Source organism: Fusarium oxysporum, chromosome 7, assembly GCF_000149955.1.
Source record: "Fusarium oxysporum f. sp. lycopersici 4287 chromosome 7, whole genome shotgun sequence".
Classification (NCBI taxonomy): Eukaryota; Fungi; Ascomycota; class Sordariomycetes; order Hypocreales; family Nectriaceae; genus Fusarium; species Fusarium oxysporum.
In genome coordinates, this window is record NC_030992.1 from 1,120,207 (window position 1) to 1,137,044 (window position 16,838).

Sequence of the window (16,838 nt, forward strand, 5' to 3'; positions counted from 1 at the left end):
TATACCTTGACCCCGCATGCACTCTCTATCAATAGTCCAACAGCGAGAAGTTTAACCTGAGGAGTCTGATTGACCATCAGGGCCAAGATATATGGGCGTAATTGTAGATCCATCAGACCATCTCCACACTCTCGCGGAGTATCGCTCCTAAGTTGTACGCTAAGAACTGTGCGAGATGTTGTAATAAGCACGATTTCGTGAAATGTTCATTAATCTCTACTGATGACGCCTTTTGGAAGACAAATCCAGATCAAAATAGATTAAAAACCTTGCTTCAAGTATTCTATATTCTGTCCATCTTTGGAAAGAGTCAGATGCCATCGACCTTGGCGTTGAATATCTTATGGCATATGTATTCATCGCGGAGTATCGCTTGAAGTTACGAAGCATGTACCTCAAATGAGAAAAAAAAGGAAAACAGAGACAGCGACAGGAAACAATCAACCAGTCCAGTCAAGGTACAACCGCTTGTGGTTTGTCCACATTTCTCCGGCGACTTAATGCCCACCGTGACCAAGATGTCATGCCAGAAACTACCAATCAAGTCACCCGGAGCCCCTTCATGTTGATCCAGGGTCCTATCCCAAGTATAACCTTGGTTACGGGAAATTATCTGAAAGCGGTAGAGATTGTCGGTTCGTCGTAGCTGCACGGAGACAGAAAGTGCGTCAGTATCAAGGCTGGGCTCACATCCCTGAATGTAGTTGGCTGAGGCTAGATATCTGTAACTTTCCCGATCCCAGCAAGATCGATCTGCTCATAAAACAGGGTTCAGATACTTATTTTGTATTTCTTATTGGCGTTGATATACTGTACTGTACATAACTGAGACATACTGCGCACTGAGACAAATGGAATGCCGCGGACGCTTTTCAGCTTATGATTAGGCTGGTAGCGGATCGGGACGGCTCGTCAAATCACCGATTGCCGACACCTTTGCTAGGACCTTCAACTTGTCTGTCAACATGATTGTGGGCTTGTTGTGTTATTTGTAGTTGGCTAAGAGCTTATAATCACCATACAGAACTTAGTCCCTCGGCACTCTCACCGACCAGATGTCACAAGCGTTGAGGGAAGAGGAACACAGAAACATTTTAATCTTCTTCCATGTAGTGGCTTGGAGTTGTCTCAGATCCAAGGACAAAAAGATACAGCGTCCAGCACGGGCTACCATCACGGGTCTTGGTACTTGACGTAAAAGGATACCAACACCGCATGTGCTGTCCCACAACGGTCCACAGAAGATCAAGCTGAGCTCACAATTGACAAGCAAGGGAGGACCAGACTTGGAATTTGTGTTACGCGATAGCCTGCAGCAGAAGTTCCCAGATACAGGTTTCTGGAACCTAATCTTGGTATCCTGCCGATGAGATAACCGAACTCTTTCGGCAAGTGAGCTAAGACCAGGTTACGAGCCATTGAGCGGGGTCTGAAATACGGCAGAGCTCAGAGGGCTGGAGGGAAAAGAGAAGGACTTAATAGGGACACGAAGGAGTAGATGTGTTATAGGAGAAGGGCTTAAGAACTTTCAGCCGGCTAAGAGTATTACAAAATCCAATGTAGCCAGCTGCATTGCGTTGATAGAATAGGTTACAGGCCGAAGATAACGACGAGAAGGGATATGTATTTCAATGTCTTGAGCGAGAGACCGCTTTGAAGGCCGAGCTGGCTTCCAGCAAGGATCAGCTTGCTGCCAGCCAAGCAGAGTGCGATAGCAGCCGGGCCAACTCCGCTCTCCTCAAGGACATACTACAGTCCAATTGTAAGAGCCAAGCCTCCCCGAACTTAGGCCCCCCTCAAACTGACATGATAAAAGGCCCTAGCCAGCATACCAAGTATGGTATGGTTGCAGGAACCAGGTACCGCTTCTGGTGCGGAAGATGTAAGCAAGCAGAGAAACGACCCCATTTCATATACAGCAGCATGGCTAACAGAGAATACAGTCCATGAACCTGCTGGCCAGCGCGAATCCCACTCTACTGCCACAATGGAGGCTTGCGTCAAGCTTTGTACCTCCAAGCCTTGGTGCACTATGGTCCTCCACGGAATCTTCCGAGAAACGTGCCAGCTTTATGATCGCAAGGTCAAAATCGAAGCAACTCCTCCTCAGTCTAGCGTCCTTTGGAACTCTGCCGTTAATGACCGGGCTTGATTTCGTCATTGAAGGGCTAATAGCCTCATCTCAGAACTGCTCAGAGTTGACTCAACGTCAATAGTAGGATTTACTTTCTTGTGGGACGGAAACAACCTCGATCTCATTATCATTCTAAGTTATGGTTAAATATTAGGCTTGGTGTCTTAATATCATGAACCACCTTTTATCTACATCACTGGCTGTCCATTGAAACTTGGTGTAGCGTTAAACTTGACTAGCCAGTCAATACCTTGCAGCATGAGACTATTAAATACCGTAACCATTATCAATTGAGGCTGTGTTAACCTCACCTAGAACATGGTCCCACTGTCCAATGAGATGTATAGTTATTAGTTAGCCCCTGCAACCATGCGGCTATTTATGGAATCCATCTCCTCAAGCTGACTCCCCTCATTTTCTTCCTCCATTATTGCCCTTTCCAACTTGAATAGTATATTTATTATCATGTATCTTATCAACGCTTCGACCTTGCAGCTCGAAGACTTCTATAGCAATATTCCCGAATATGCAATCCTGTCACATACGTGGGGTCACACCAGTGAGGAGGTCTTTTTTCAAGAGATGCTCACCAACTCATCCGACGTGAAGCTCAAAAAAGGTTACAAGAAGATCGAATTATGTGCGAAGCAAGCTCAAAAAGATGGTCTCGGCTATTGCTGGGTCGATACCTGCTGCATTGACAAGTCCAGCAGCGCAGAACTCTCAGAAGCTATCAACTCCATGTTCTCTTGGTATCGAAACTCGGCCGTCTGCTATATATATCTAGAAGACGTGGTCCACGAAGAGGGTGTGGGTCAAGTTGATCAGTCTCTCGGAAAAGCAAGGTGGTTTACACGGGGTTGGACATTACAAGAGCTCTTGGCTCCCCGAGTTCGCCAGTTCTTCGATGCAAACTGGACCATGATCGGAGAGATATCAAAGAACCGTTACAGAGAACATCTAGTTAATGGTTTCTTTCGTATGGATACGACTTCCAACGAAGAAGGAGATCCTCAAGAGCTTGAGGGAATGAGTCTGGCGAGTCAAGTTGCCCAGATCACTGGGATACCCAGGAAGGTCCTTTACATCGGCGATCTCGGATCCTTCTCAGCTGCTACGAGAATGTCATGGGCAGCAAGGCGACGAACAACTCGCATAGAAGACCAGGCATACTGTTTACTGGGAATCTTTGACGTTCATATGCCCCTCCTCTACGGCGAAGGCAAGCATGCCTTTATACGACTGCAAGAGGAGATCATAAAAAAACAGCCAGACCATACGCTGTTCGCATGGCGCTCGGAACCGACTTCGCCAGCGCCAACATTCAGCGGACTTCTTGCTCCTTCACCGTGGAATTTTGACAGCGACCACTGCCGTGGTATATTGCCAAAGCAAGTTGACATACCATATGAAATGACCAATAAGGGCTTGCACTTACAGGTTCGCTTGGTGGAGCATGATCCAGGATCTGATGAGTTCTATGCCATTTTGGATATCACCCACCAGTCAAATCCACGGAAAGACATATGGCATGGCATCAAGCTTGGACGGCTAGATAGTTGCGGCCAATACGCTCGAATCAACACTGGTGAACAATTGGTTCGTGAGGTTGAAACGACACGTACGCTTTCGATCAAGCCAACACATATTTATGTTCAGCATCTCATCCGCCACAATTCTCCGCTATATGGCAGAAATAAACCTTCTACGGTTGTTCTGGGTTGTGCTATGGAGTCGATGTCATTGACAGTCCTCGAAGCCTCAGGGTCTAAGAGCTGGGACTCTGAATCATTTACCTTCCTCCCCTCTAAAGATGATTTGTTCTATGCGAGACTTGCGTTTCAATGCAAGCCAAATCTAAAGGGTTCGTCTCCGTTGACTATTGGGTGGATAGTCAGGAAGGATGATATAGAAGGCATCAAATCTCATCTTGCCATCCTGAAGGAGAAGAATGATTTATATCGGCCTAACACTCTTTGGGAAAACGGTATTCGATCAGGAATGGTCAAAATATATCCTCAGTCGACCTATCATATTCGTGATGGCGAAATGGTGGCTATGATAGCTCTTCATGATCAGATAATTCTCAAAAAATAAAGTTAGGTAGCTCAAAACCTGGTCCCTCTACTTCTGAGCTAGAAGAACCCAGCTCTCAAATTTGACCCCTCCATAACTTTCAACTTCCTTCTTGAGTACCTCATCAACAGCCTCTGGCCATCTCTTCTCCTCCTCATTAGTATATCCCGCTCGAGCAGGACGCATCAGATCTCCCAGCATAAATTTCTTCAGCCCATCTTCCAGTTCAGGTCCGCTAACGATAATACTATCCTCCACAAGTTCAAACTTGGATGAGTCAAACCCAGCTTCGATCGTCGTCTTTTCCAGAACACCTGGTTCAAAGAATTCAGGATGAGGTATTTTCAATGGTGGAAGGTCTGGTCGGACGAGAGCTTGCGCAGCGTGAATGAGTTTACCGACTCCAAAACGTTTCCAGCATGAGATGGCGGCTAGACCATCAGGCCGGAGCGTACGGTAGATCTCCTTGACGCCTTTGACGGGGTCAGCCAGGGTGTAAACACTGAAGTTGAGGATACTGTGTGTGAAGTGCTCATCGGGAATTCCCTCTAGATTCTGAGAGTCAAGAACCTTCGCTTCAATCTGTGGAAACGAAGTAAAAGAATCTTTGGCGGCTTGGACCATTGGAGGTACATTATCAGTCACCAGAATATGAGGGGCATCATCAGCCGCGAGTCTGTCAACAAGAACTAAGGCTGCTATTCCCGGACCGGCAGCATTATCATGAACCACCGAGCCCTTGGTTATAGGCCTTGTGGCTTGGATGCTGTCGAAGGCCAAGTCAAGGACACGGTATGTGCTTCTTCCGGTTTGTTGAAGATAATTTGCTGCGAACGCAGAAAAGTATGAGGAAGAGGGGAGGTCTTTGCTTTGGGATGTCGCCATTTTGAAAAGTTTGGTTTGTTGAGCTATCGAGTTATAATTCGAGGTCACCGTAAGCTGACAATGTAAGCCTTTTTATACCAAGAATGGCTCTATGAGGTTGAGGGGTTGAAAGAGCCTTCAGTGGGGTCATGACAGCAGATGGAATAAGCACTAGGACTTCTTGCCACGCAATAAGCCGAACAGAGCGATAATAGCAGAGATTTCCCGCTGGTGATGTGAGATGTGAACCCAATGATGTAGGCTGCAAAGTTAACCATGCCACAAAACTTTTGATTATATTCTCTAGAATCTGTATGCTCGTGGATAGTCTATTAGAATATTATATCGATCTCACCCAGCGAGCCAGAGTAAAAGTTCCCGCTGAAATGTTCTGGACCTTCAGCCCCCTGTACCGAGTCCTGTTCGGGGCTTATGATGAAATTATCATTGAAAAGTGAGGTCCCATCATTTGATATAAACTCCCCCAATGAATGAAGATCTTTCCACGAGAAGCTATTAAATGGATCAGAGTTCATGTGTCCTTCGCTTGATTCAGCTTGTGACTGTAAAGCTCCGTGACTGGCCAAAGCCAAAGAGTCTGATCGTCCTTCAACTTCGGGGTTCCGTGATCTCGACTTTCCGAGCATCTTCAACCAGAGAAGCCTAAGGGACCTAGCGTAGCGCTGACCGAGACCCTGTTGATTATTTGAAGTTTTCTGTAGACGTGAGATGGTTTCGTAGATGGCACGACGCACGCCTCGTGCTTCTGATGGTTTGATAGCTCCGGCAAAGATAGCCTGTAGGCCGCCGTATCAGACTTGTTCCCGAATGAATTGAAGAGATGCTTACCTTGAAGAGAAATACTGCTGCATAGATAACGTAAAGATAAAACTTGAGCGGCATATACTTGAATGCTTCGGTGGGGTCTATGAAGCTGTTGAGAGTACATAAGATAGAATTTGCTGCATCGATAGACTCGTAAATGAACCTTGCATCTGGAGCAGCGGCAAGTTCCGAGAACAAAGGACCAGAGGGCCTCTTCTTTGATCGCCGAACAATGCGATTTAGGTTTGCCTGGAAAGCAAATGCGTTAATATATAGACGAAGGAAATCATATGATAACATAAGAGATGCTTTGACGCGCGGGATGAAGCTGAGGCCACCCCAGGAGAGTTTCCATCTGCGGAGGACTGAGGAGAAGTCATCCTATAGAGTTAGCTATATGGCTCCATGAAATGTCAGAGAAGCATTTGCTTACAATGTACCTCACATACTCTCCTCCTATGTATAACTGCTCTCTATGACTTGTTGATGAGTATAGAATATCATGTGCGTTACTGAACAGCTGAGTGATTTCAAGATGTGCCTGAAATAGTAGAGCGAGGTTATCGTTGCCCAGCTTTTGTGTTTGGAGATATGGAAAGTCAGCCGCTCGAAGGTTTACGGATGGACCTGGTCCACGAGACCAGAATCCTTTTCCGAGTCGTATCGAAACTTGGCGATCGCTCATATAGCAAGCTGTCTTCCCGTCAGTCACTGAAGAGCGCCACATGGCGGAGATGAAGTTACTAACCAGCCCAAGCTATCCTTTTTCTACTGAGATGATCCGGCGCACCTTCAACTCTCTGCACAAGACCAGTTTGCTCAAGGTTCTGCAGGTATGCAAGACGAATAGCAACACCAACCAGCATCCACGATCCCTGGTCCTCTTTGCCACATCCAATCATGAGGTTCTCCTCGAGTGGCTGTGGCGCCCATTCAGCCAGTATCAACAATGCTTCGACTGCGCCGACCGTAGTAGAGCCGGTGTATATCAGCTTGGAGATTTGAGTCTCCATGTGTCTCGCACAGGCATTATGGGCCCTGGACCACGAGGGATCATCTTTTGTGGCGACGGTGAGGATTGCTGTGATGAGATATGGTTCGTGCTCGATGAGTTCTAGGATACGGCTGGAGTCGAAGGCGGCGCTGTAAGCGATGGGGAAGAAGATGTGAAAGTTGTCATGGTAGCTTTCCCAGGTTAGCCTGCATCAGAAATATGTGTGCGTATAACTTACTGTTCGATCAGAAAGGCTGCCTCAGAAAGCGTCAATGCTCCAGAGGTAACAGGTGGATAGTCACAAACACCCTGGGATGTGTTTGCCATCCTTGTCGAATTTTCGGGATCGCCTTCTGCATCTTGCGTTTGCGCATGTCCCTCGGGTTCCATATCAGCCACATGAGCCAGCAAATCCAAAGCATCAGACGGATTCAAAAGATCCGACGACGTGAAGTGGCCCTTGAGCCGCACCGCATCACCTGTAGGCTCTTCATCATCCTCGGATTGTTGGTCTAGAGGTGACCCAAGGTTTGATGACAGCCATTCACTATGTTGGTCTGGTTCACGGGGATCCTGTGCTGGCACTGGATTCATTCGGTTGATTGGTCTGCTTGGCGATGCTTGATGAGAATCATTTGTTGACCTAGAATAACCAAGACGCTGGCCCTTGATACGACGACCACCCCGTCGAGATGTAGCGAGGATACATTCTTGATTCTTCTCGATGCATCGCCGACACGGAGGGTCTCCAGGCACGCCACTGGAGTCACTTCTCACAGGTCAATTGATTTCTTAGCCAGTGGCGGCAATTGCCATGACTTACAGGTCACATCGGGTCTTACGAGATCTGCAGCTCACGCAGGCTCTCGAAACCCTCTTCTCGGTCTCTGGTCCCGTCGGTGGTGTCATCATGCGTGGAGGGTTTTCAAACACCGAGAGGAGAGGGGAACGCGGCATTTGAATATGATGAGGGTCTTGGTTAACTAATCATACGGCGACATCGGTCTAGGGAGCCTAGATTGGTATGGCTTGGGTTAAGCTTTGAGCTATGGACATGTACCGATGTCACAGGACTTGAAGATACTGAGCTAGGACGGAATATTCCGCTACAGAACGTGACTAGGGGGTCTAGATTCTAGAAGATGACATGGAAGCTGAGAATTATTGGTGATGGCTATTGAAGCTGAAAACCCCGGTCTTTGAATCGTATCACGCTAAAGCGCGACCTTCTCCGGGGGAATGGGTCGGCCAAGGAAATAATTTGTGAATCTTCGTCTTGCCCCAGTTTTAAACCACCTGATATTAAGGGATCGGGAATAAGAAGATAAACTTGCAGCCAAAATGTCTTGATTTTAATCTATAGGAGTTACACTATAAGAAATATCTATTCTATTTTGTAACTAATTTTACAGTTGATCCAGTTGCCCGTGAGATCAGAGCATAGTGATCTATTTCAAGCCGCCACTCAAAAGGATATCTTGTCCGGTCATGTAACCATTCCTTGCCAACCTATAACACGTATTAGACAAGCGAAGACCCTTCCGTTCAGCGGGACTTACATGATGATCGCCTCGCAAACCTCATTAGGTGAGCCGAGACGGTGAACTGGAATAGATGCAGCAATGGCGAGACCGGGGTCAGTCTTTTTCAGCTCTTCCAAATTACACCCTTTATCCCAGGTTCTACAACCAAACATTAGCCAAGTTTCGATGTTGAGATAGTCACAGAATCTTACTCTGAGATGGGCGGTGGAATCATGCCCGTGGAGCCAATCATAGCTGGCGAGACCTACACAAACCGTCAGTTTCCACAGAATTCTTATAGATACACCAAAGAACTTACTATGTTCACTGTAACGCCTTCGGGCGCCAACAAAGTGGCCAAGTTCTGCCCCATTGAACTATAGCTTGTCAGCGTGATCACACAAGAATTCCGATGTTACTCACGTCAGAGCACCCTTTGAAGCAGCATAATGGCATCCATTCAGCCCACTTCCACGAGCAGCAATACTTCCAACCAGTATAATTCGTCCCCAGCCTTGCTGTCTCATACCAGCAAGACAAGCTTTGGTAACGACAAACTGGCTCCGACTGTTAACCTCCATCATCTCATCCCAATCATCCTCTCCAATCTCCGCAACATCGCGGATCCGTCTTCCCAGACCAGCATTTGCAACCAGAATAGATACTGCCTTGTGCTTGGAGGATACAACATCTTGGCTCAATAAGCTTGAAACCAAAGCTCTTGTTGACTCTCTTTGTGAAAGGTCTGCATGCACAGGCACAAACAGCTGAGATGGATATGTCCTACTCAGCTCTTGTGCAAGCTTGTCTGCCTTTTCTTTACTGGAAGAATAATGTAGACCAACGTCACAACCTTGAGCAGCAAAAGCTCTCGCAACAGCGGAACCTATTCCGCCACTACAAATCGTTAGTTTGGCTGACAATACACCTCGGAACAAAATGGCAAACTCACCTTGAACCCGTCACCAAAGCCAATCGGCCTTTGAGGTTATTGTCTATCGTCTGCAATCGAAGCGCCATCCTTGTATGGTTCCAAACTTGTTTATGCGAATCATGCAAGTGTTGGTTATTGACTTTACTTGCTCATCTTATAAAGGGCGAGAAGCTAAAACTTAGCTTTGCCGCTATTCCGAAGCCATTTACCATCGGCAACTCCTTTTTCAAACACCGACGGCAATTGAAATTAGCTTCTGAATGAATCCTGGAGAAAGGGTAACTAAACCTTTCCCCGCAAACATGGGGTCCCCATGGAGTAGAGTCGTATTAAGCTTGGGAATGTGGGTTGGTCTTTATTAACCCATCCTCCGTCTCTGCTTTTTTGAATTTAATTTTCGTTCTCCACGATACAAGGCATATCAAACACTCTATCTCATTGTTTGTTGTTACACGATCAATTGTTCATCATGGAGTTGCAGGGCCAGAGCCTCATCTTGACCGTCAGTGTCTTGACGTCGTTGGGTTTTATGCTCATCGGTTATGACAATGGCCTCATGGGAGGTCTTGTCAACACTTCGGCTTTCAAAGACACTTTTGATAGTCCCGATTCTGATATGATCGGCGTTATTGTCGCCATTTACGAGAGTAAGTTCCACTTCGCCAATGGACTATGCTAGTCACTCACAGTTAGTAGTTGGATGCTTCTTTGGTGCTGTCTTCTCCTCTATCTGGGGTGAGAAGCTCGGTCGTCGACGCTCTGTTTTCATCGGTTGCGTGTTCTTGATCATTGGTGCGGTTCTCCAAGCCGCTTCTTATACACGAGCTATGATGATCGTTGGCCGTATTGTTGCGGGCGTCGGCATGGGTACTGTCAACTCAACTGTTCCTGTCATGCAGGCTGAGTTTAGTCCCAAGTCAAGCCGTGGTATTTGTAAGTTCCTGTCCTTGATCATGAGGAATAACTTTCTGATATCATATAGACGTCTGCGCCCAGCTCTCCACCCTCAACTTCGGTATTTTCCTAGTTTACTGGATCGACTATGCCCTGTCATCCCATACCGGCAGTTATGCTTGGCGCGTTCCCGTCATTCTTCAGTGTGTTCCCATTCTGGCTATCATGGGTCTCCTGTTTGTGATTCCTGAGACACCACGTTGGTTGGCAGCACATGACAGACCTGAGGAGTGTCTCAAAGTCCTTGCTCAAATCCAGGGCACTTCCACTGATGATCCTGAGGTCCAGGTTCTTCATAGCGTCATCACCCAGACTGTCGCCTATGAGACATCTATCGGTTCAGGTTCCTGGAAGGATCTTCTCAGGGAAGATAGTATCAAGTCTCGCAAGCGACTTCTTTTGGCCTGTTTTCTCCAGGCTGCGCAGCAACTCGGCGGCATCAATGCAATCATCTGTAAGTCTCAACCCTTCTTCATCGTGTTGATGAACCATGCTGATGATCGTTAGACTACTCAAGCACCCTCTTTGAGAAGAGTGTCGGTTTCTCTGCTCACATGTCAGCCCTCATGTCTGGTTTCCTTCAGACTTGGTTCTTTGTTGCCTCTTTCATTCCTTGGGTCTTGATTGATCGCATTGGCCGAAGACCTCTTGTAAGTACAGCTCAATCCTTTCCTTATACACTAAGCTAACTTGTAAAGCTCCTATCTATGATCAGCGTCATGGCTGCTACTATGGCTGTCCAGGCAGGATTGATCTACCAGGTCGAGAACAACACCGCTACAGCACATGCCGCGGGTATTGCAGCTGCAGCTATGCTGTTTATCTTCCAGGGTGCCTTCACCATTGGTTTCCAGGCCACAGTCTGGGTCTATCCGTAAGAAATTTCCCCGCCAAACTTTATTGTCCAACACTAACAGGTTACAGCTCTGAGATTCTTCCTCTTCGCCTCCGACAGCGTGGTTCATCTATCTCCACCGCCGCTAACTGGATCTTCAACTACGTATGTCACTCCCTTCTCAAACACATAGCTATGCTAACTTTTGTCCAGATGATTGTTCAAATCACTCCCATCTCCATTGATAACATTGGCTGGAGGACATACATCATCTTTGCAGTCCTGAACAGTCTCTGGGTTCCTATCATCTTCCTCTTCTTCCCTGAGACCAAGGGACTTGAGTTGGAAGATGTTGACCATCTCTTCGGTGGAGAGGACATCATCAGCCAGGTTGATGAGAAGACCAATGCTGCTGTTGTCATGATGGAGACTGTTGGCAACAAGACTGCTGCTTAAGTTGCTGTGCACTCCTGTCGAGAAGCGGGAGTTTGGGGTGTACTATTCATGTGTTGTAAGATAGTCCTGAAGACTTAGTTGACGGCTTCAAAGAGGATAAAGGAGCGAATATTAATCAATATCTTTGACATATCTTTAATGATGTCATGTGAAAGTTACATGAATAGCACTTACTGCCGAATAATGCTTGATTGGATATGCTATCGTTCATATGCACAGAGTTTACGTATTCTCGCTGCGTGGCTTCGGCATATGAGCCACCCGCTGCAGACATTTCCATATTGGGAACGGAATTAAGTTCAGCATTAGCCGCTGAGGGGTAACGGCAGGTAACCCAGCTCAACCTCCAAATTCCAAAGCCCGATGTCCAATATTTGTTATGTTATCTTCCTCTTCATATCCCGCTTGTTTAGCTACCCCGGCATTTCAACCTCGGGATACAACCCTGACTACTCGGCACGATGTCATTTAAGATCTACAACGAAGGGGCCAATGCCATCTTTGACGCTTCTTCAACGGTCGAGGTGATTCATGAGAATGACCAGTATCCGTTCGCCCACGAAGCCGGCGTCTTCATTCCTGAAGAAAATGCCCTGTTCATCACCAGTAACCAATTCCCGGACCCAACGACCGGTCAGAAGACGATCCAAATAAGCAAAGTCCAACTCTGCCCGGATGGAAAATTTATTAGCTGTGAAGAAGTCAACGCGCCTGACGTTACCATGGCAAATGGTGGTGTGAACTACAAGGGCGGCGTACTCTTCTGCTCGCAAGGATCCTTGACTGCGCCAGGAGGTCTTGTATTCATGCAGCCTATCGCACCTTACAGATGCGCAGCGCTCGTTACCTCATTCTACGGGCGAGATTTCAATTCTCTGAATGACGTGGTTGTTCATTCTGATGGCTCTGTCTGGTTCACTGATCCAATTTATGGATACGAGCAGGGTATAAGGCCAGCTCCCCAACTACGAAACCAGGTCTATCGATATGACCCGAAAGACGAGTCAGTGCGGGTTGTGGCAGATGGATTTGGCAGACCAAACGGTATCTCGTTTAGTCCTGATGAGAAGGTTGTCTACATCACTGATACGGACTGGATTCACGGTGATGGAACTACTGATGACACTAGAGCAAGGACCATGTAAGTCGCCGACGGCACAAGACCATGAAATTTATCTTGCTAATTATCTACAACAGCTATGCCTTTGACCTATCAACCATCTCAGGTGAACCATTCCTCACCAACAAGAGAGTTTTCGCCATGGCAGACACCGGTATCCCCGACGGCATCAAATGCGATACGAAGGGCAACGTTTACAGTGGCTGTGGCGATGGCGTAAACGTCTGGTCACCAGGCGGCGTCTTACTCGGAAAGATCCTTATTTCTGGAGGCGTTGCGAACTTTTGCTTTGGTAGAAATGGGGAGTTGTTTATGCTGAACGAGCACAAGATTTGGAGAGCTCAGCTAGCCAGCGGCGTCAAGGGGGCGCTGCTCGGCATCTGAAGACATGGCTTACTTGCAGGGACTACTAGCCTCAAATGGTCACAAAATTGTATTCATGATTTTTATTACTATTAATATTACGGCAAATGATGCTTCATTCCATGCGTGGCAGGGCTAATGAGAGGCTTGGCTGTTTATGGAGGCATTTGCCGTTTGCCGATCTTCGGCCTCTGCTTCGGCGTCTGGAGCTAAAGCCGGCCGTTCTCCAAACAGTCTCAGTTAATCATGAGAGCAAAACCCCATAGCGAATGCCTCGGCTCCTACATCATACGGCAACTGAAGCTCGGTAAATGATATAGCTATAGAATCTACCCCAAGTGACTGTTCTTCATATGCCGTCGACAATTTTAACCTATACTAACTACGTAGCTACCAACATCGCGGGGAGATCCAACTCATTCTTCCAGAATCAATCTACTATCACATACACACACACACAACCATGTCTTCCCAAACGAAAAAGCAATCGAGCAAGCCTCGAGTTCGCAAATCAAGAAGCACAACAACCAAGCAGCTAAAGCCCAAGAGCACAGCACTATCATCATGTCTTTTCTGTCTCCGAAACCGCAGAAAATGCGTACGAGTAAACGGACAAGCACAGTGCTCTGAATGCACAGCCTTATGCCAGGCTTGCCACTGGCCAAATGTCCAACAGAACCGTGAGTCGCCACACCAGACCTCATGCAACTCTTCTAACATCAATGACAGTTCATCAACTATTACACGAGAAGCAGCAACTATATCTTCATCGGCGGTCACTATCAAAAAGCTTACTAGAAGGCGTCAGGGACATGGAGTTCTGCTCGTCCACGATAGAAACACAACGGACTTTGAAGCGATTGTTAGACGATATGGTTAATGTGGAACAAAGGGCATTTCAGCTCGAGTCGGAGGAGTCAAGACTTTGGGGATTGAGGCTCAGGGCCCAAGACAGCGACAATATAGATTCGGAGGACTCGTGTTCAAGTGAGAGTCTGTCTGAGCCATCTCAGAGTCTCGATTGTAACTTTGCTTTTCCATGGCTAGATTAATATCAAGATGCCTAGAAGTGGGTTCATCGTCATGATCTTCTAAATGCAACAAATTGAGAATAATAATCTAAGAATAGGAAATAATCGAGGGCATTAAATGAAATTGAAAGCAATGAATCATAAGCTAAGTCCCCTGGAAAGAGTCTGATCACCCCTCATTTGATCGAGCTCCGCCTCAAACATCTCTTGTCCACCATACCAAGGAAGATCCCCTGCCCCAGGCCTCGAAAAGGGATCACTCCCAATCTCTTCAAAGTTCGCGATTCCAGCGACATCTGAACAGGGAAATCCGGAGATTTCAATGGCTTCAAGATGATCAAGATCTTCCCCGACTCCAATCTCTGACTGGTCGTCAAATAGTTCTGGGATGGGAGTGGTGGTGCTATCGACTTCTACCAACACACTAGGCTGAATTGCGGCGAGTTCTTCCTGATCATATCCGAAGCCCCTCGAGTCAGGTGTGTGTGAGTTTTCAGGTATGTCGACTTCCATAGTCGAAATGGGTTGTGCTTGATCGACTGTTTCTTCTTCGGAAGCTATCCGAGCGTTCATCCCAATGACATTGGCATTGAAGACATCCAAAATCTGTGGCACTAGTCTTTCAAGAACAAGCTCATCAAGCCTTCTCCATAAACTATCAAGTTGAGATTCGAGTTGAGACTCTTGTATCCTACGGAGAACTCGGCCCTTGACACATGGCTGACAAACGAGTTTATCTATTTCACAAAGAGCCAGTGCCATCTCATGATCGAGATAAGGGCTTGAAGGGATCGGCTCCTGGGGAAATATAATCATGAAAAGTCTCTCCCATTTCTCATTTTGGCTCAATCTCGTGTTAGGTCTTGCTTTGATCGCAGTTTGCATGTTCATCGTGATAAGTCCTGCCCTTGGACGTGGCGAAAGATCATATATTTCGGTGCACGGGTGGGGAGGTATGCCCGTTGTGTCTTCCGGGGGCGTCATGAAGCACTTAGGGCAGTGATTGACGAAGTGCTTCTCTTGAATGTGCTTCTTGAGGCCATGTATGTCCCTGAGTTTCTTGATACAAGAGTGTCTGTGCTCCCTGGGATCTCATTTCATGAAAGGGCAAGCCCAAAAGAGGACTCTTTCGACAGATGTATCAGTATCGGATGGGCTTTGCCTGTTGCCACTAGACTCCTCATCGTCACTTCCTCCCTCTCCATCAATAGTCTGACCTTTGTGACTTCCAGGTTTGGCACCTTTCCGTGTAACTGATGCCCGACTGCTCTTGGTCGAACTACTGGAGCTTCGATCAGCCTGCTTGCGCTTTGCTGCAAGAGACCGTTTCTGTGGCGCATAGGATCTGCAGTACTCGTCGACAAGTGTTTCCACTATGCTATTGACGGTCTCCTGTAGGGCGATTTCCACTTGAGCAGGCAAACCCGCTTCAATGAATTCTCCTCTAAAAGCGTTTTCAGATAGCGAAATATCGCTTGAAACCGAGCATATTGCGGATGCCACCTCCAGATTTCCGGGGGAGTTGTTCTCATCCCAACGTTCGTCCGAATCGACTAAGGCAATTGCAGATATCTGAAACTCGTCATGTCCGCGGTTGGGCCCTCCTATACGGGGCAAGGACCTCTGAGATATCGAAAATTCATGCTCTGGGTCAGGGTCACCTCTTGAAAATTGACCATCGCGTGTTGCTGGAAGCTCCAGTGGCTGACCATCGAAACAAAGCTGATAGTTCTGCCATGAAAATTCAGGGATCCAAGAAAATGAGTGATTGACCATTGGTTGATCAATTAAACTCTGTAGCACCTCGTCGAGGTGTGAATTGCTTGCTTGTGAAACGCTCTGGGTTGGGACAGTGTAAGAAGGTCCTGAGAGTGAAGGTTCAGAAGACGACATGACCTCTGTAGGTCCTGGCCGTGGTAATCTAAACGGAAGTGACGACGGTACAGTTTCTTGTGAAACGTCGTCTTCCGTCGTCTTCCACATCAAATCAAGCCTTGGGTCTGCCTGCCCATCGCCTAAGCCTAACAGTGAAGGGCCATGGGCCAAGTCTTGCTCACGACTAGTCACACCATTGTAGGCCGCATCCAGTGCCTAATATCAGGTATCAGCATCACGTTGCTTCTGAATGCAAGTCCGGACCATATGGAGGCAACTCACTCTTAGCGAATGCTTTGTTGGGGGTACTTCACCAGCAGCAGCACCGCCAGGGTTGGTGGAATCCACCGAGTCAGACATATTGTAGGTAGTAATGGAGGTTTACGGTACTGAAATTGTAAAGAATCGAGGTAAAAGCATGGTTAAAAGAATAGGAGAGGTGGAATTCATTGCGCGACTGTTCAGCTTCTTATGGTAAACTGGATTCAAAATTTGTCGATTTTTTTGCCTGTGTCTTGGACGTTTTTTTGAATTGAAAAACCCTGCAGAAAGCATTGGCTGTCGTGACTCCAGATCATATCATCCATGCCAGAAAAAGCAATGAGGCTTACAGCTCATCATCTCATTGGGAGAGGAAAAGCAGGCTGTACAAAGTGCATGCGCAGGGGACTGACCGCTTGATACTTGAAGCACCCCTGAGAGAACCTCAGCTTAATAACAACCACATCATGTAATCAATCTGGGTATAATCGAAGAGTTGCAAGTCACCACAGAATCAACCAGTATTGTCTCTTCGCACCGGCATCGCTGATGGCTAGGTAATCAAAATCAAGTAAATACAATGACAACTCCTC

The 16,838-nt window shown here is 47.1% G+C and overlaps 8 protein-coding genes across 10 annotated transcripts; 4 read left to right on the forward strand and 4 right to left on the reverse strand.

Moving 5' to 3' along the window:
- Positions 1 to 1,842: 1,842 nt before the first annotated feature.
- On the forward strand, positions 1,843 to 2,152 carry FOXG_18977 (uncharacterized protein; the record flags this gene model as incomplete). The annotated part of the gene is made up of 2 exons (XM_018399130.1): positions 1,843 to 1,882; positions 1,944 to 2,152. The coding sequence occupies 2 exons, from the start codon at positions 1,843 to 1,845 to the stop codon at positions 2,150 to 2,152; spliced, it is 249 nt and encodes an 82-aa protein (XP_018240047.1).
- Positions 2,153 to 2,575: 423 nt separating this feature from the next.
- Positions 2,576 to 4,327, forward strand: FOXG_05065 (uncharacterized protein). The gene has a single exon (XM_018383168.1). The coding sequence runs from the start codon at positions 2,600 to 2,602 to the stop codon at positions 4,229 to 4,231; it is 1,632 nt and encodes a 543-aa protein (XP_018240048.1). The 5' UTR covers positions 2,576 to 2,599; the 3' UTR covers positions 4,232 to 4,327.
- FOXG_05066 (uncharacterized protein) lies at positions 4,126 to 5,119 on the reverse strand. Its single transcript, XM_018383169.1, has one exon. The coding sequence runs from the start codon at positions 5,093 to 5,095 to the stop codon at positions 4,259 to 4,261; it is 837 nt and encodes a 278-aa protein (XP_018240049.1). The 5' UTR covers positions 5,096 to 5,119; the 3' UTR covers positions 4,126 to 4,258.
- Positions 5,120 to 5,316: 197 nt separating this feature from the next.
- FOXG_05067 (uncharacterized protein) lies at positions 5,317 to 7,860 on the reverse strand. 3 transcript variants are annotated; one of them, XM_018383170.1, is made up of 6 exons: positions 7,717 to 7,860; positions 7,132 to 7,662; positions 6,648 to 7,084; positions 6,333 to 6,592; positions 5,924 to 6,280; positions 5,317 to 5,871 (listed from the first exon to the last, which is right to left on the reverse strand). In XM_018383170.1, exons 1-6 carry the CDS (start codon positions 7,848 to 7,850, stop codon positions 5,407 to 5,409), a joined length of 2,184 nt encoding a protein of 727 aa, XP_018240050.1. In that variant the 5' UTR covers positions 7,851 to 7,860; the 3' UTR covers positions 5,317 to 5,406. The 3 variants fall into 3 exon arrangements, with proteins under 3 accessions (XP_018240050.1, XP_018240051.1, XP_018240052.1); XM_018383172.1 differs by having other exon boundaries at positions 5,337 to 5,871; positions 5,924 to 6,148; positions 6,340 to 6,592; XM_018383171.1 differs by having other exon boundaries at positions 5,317 to 6,280.
- Positions 7,861 to 8,259: 399 nt separating this feature from the next.
- On the reverse strand, positions 8,260 to 9,436 carry FOXG_05068 (uncharacterized protein; the record flags this gene model as incomplete). Its single annotated transcript, XM_018383173.1, has 6 exons — positions 8,260 to 8,402; positions 8,453 to 8,575; positions 8,629 to 8,681; positions 8,736 to 8,793; positions 8,840 to 9,313; positions 9,369 to 9,436. 6 exons carry the CDS (start codon positions 9,434 to 9,436, stop codon positions 8,342 to 8,344), a joined length of 837 nt encoding a protein of 278 aa, XP_018240053.1. The 3' UTR covers positions 8,260 to 8,341.
- Positions 9,437 to 9,684: 248 nt separating this feature from the next.
- Positions 9,685 to 11,727, forward strand: FOXG_05069 (uncharacterized protein). Its single transcript, XM_018383174.1, has 7 exons — positions 9,685 to 9,997; positions 10,047 to 10,283; positions 10,333 to 10,758; positions 10,812 to 10,954; positions 11,003 to 11,178; positions 11,229 to 11,304; positions 11,353 to 11,727. The coding sequence occupies exons 1-7, from the start codon at positions 9,820 to 9,822 to the stop codon at positions 11,593 to 11,595; spliced, it is 1,479 nt and encodes a 492-aa protein (XP_018240054.1). The 5' UTR covers positions 9,685 to 9,819; the 3' UTR covers positions 11,596 to 11,727.
- A 211-nt stretch (positions 11,728 to 11,938) lies between these two features.
- On the forward strand, positions 11,939 to 13,928 carry FOXG_05070 (gluconolactonase). The gene is made up of 3 exons (XM_018383175.1): positions 11,939 to 12,736; positions 12,793 to 13,758; positions 13,808 to 13,928. Exons 1-2 carry the CDS (start codon positions 12,057 to 12,059, stop codon positions 13,097 to 13,099), a joined length of 987 nt encoding a protein of 328 aa, XP_018240055.1. The 5' UTR covers positions 11,939 to 12,056; the 3' UTR covers positions 13,100 to 13,758; positions 13,808 to 13,928.
- A 319-nt stretch (positions 13,929 to 14,247) lies between these two features.
- Positions 14,248 to 16,344, reverse strand: FOXG_05071 (uncharacterized protein; the record flags this gene model as incomplete). The annotated part of the gene is made up of 3 exons (XM_018383176.1): positions 14,248 to 15,200; positions 15,327 to 16,200; positions 16,267 to 16,344. 3 exons carry the CDS (start codon positions 16,342 to 16,344, stop codon positions 14,248 to 14,250), a joined length of 1,905 nt encoding a protein of 634 aa, XP_018240056.1.
- Positions 16,345 to 16,838: the final 494 nt, after the last annotated feature.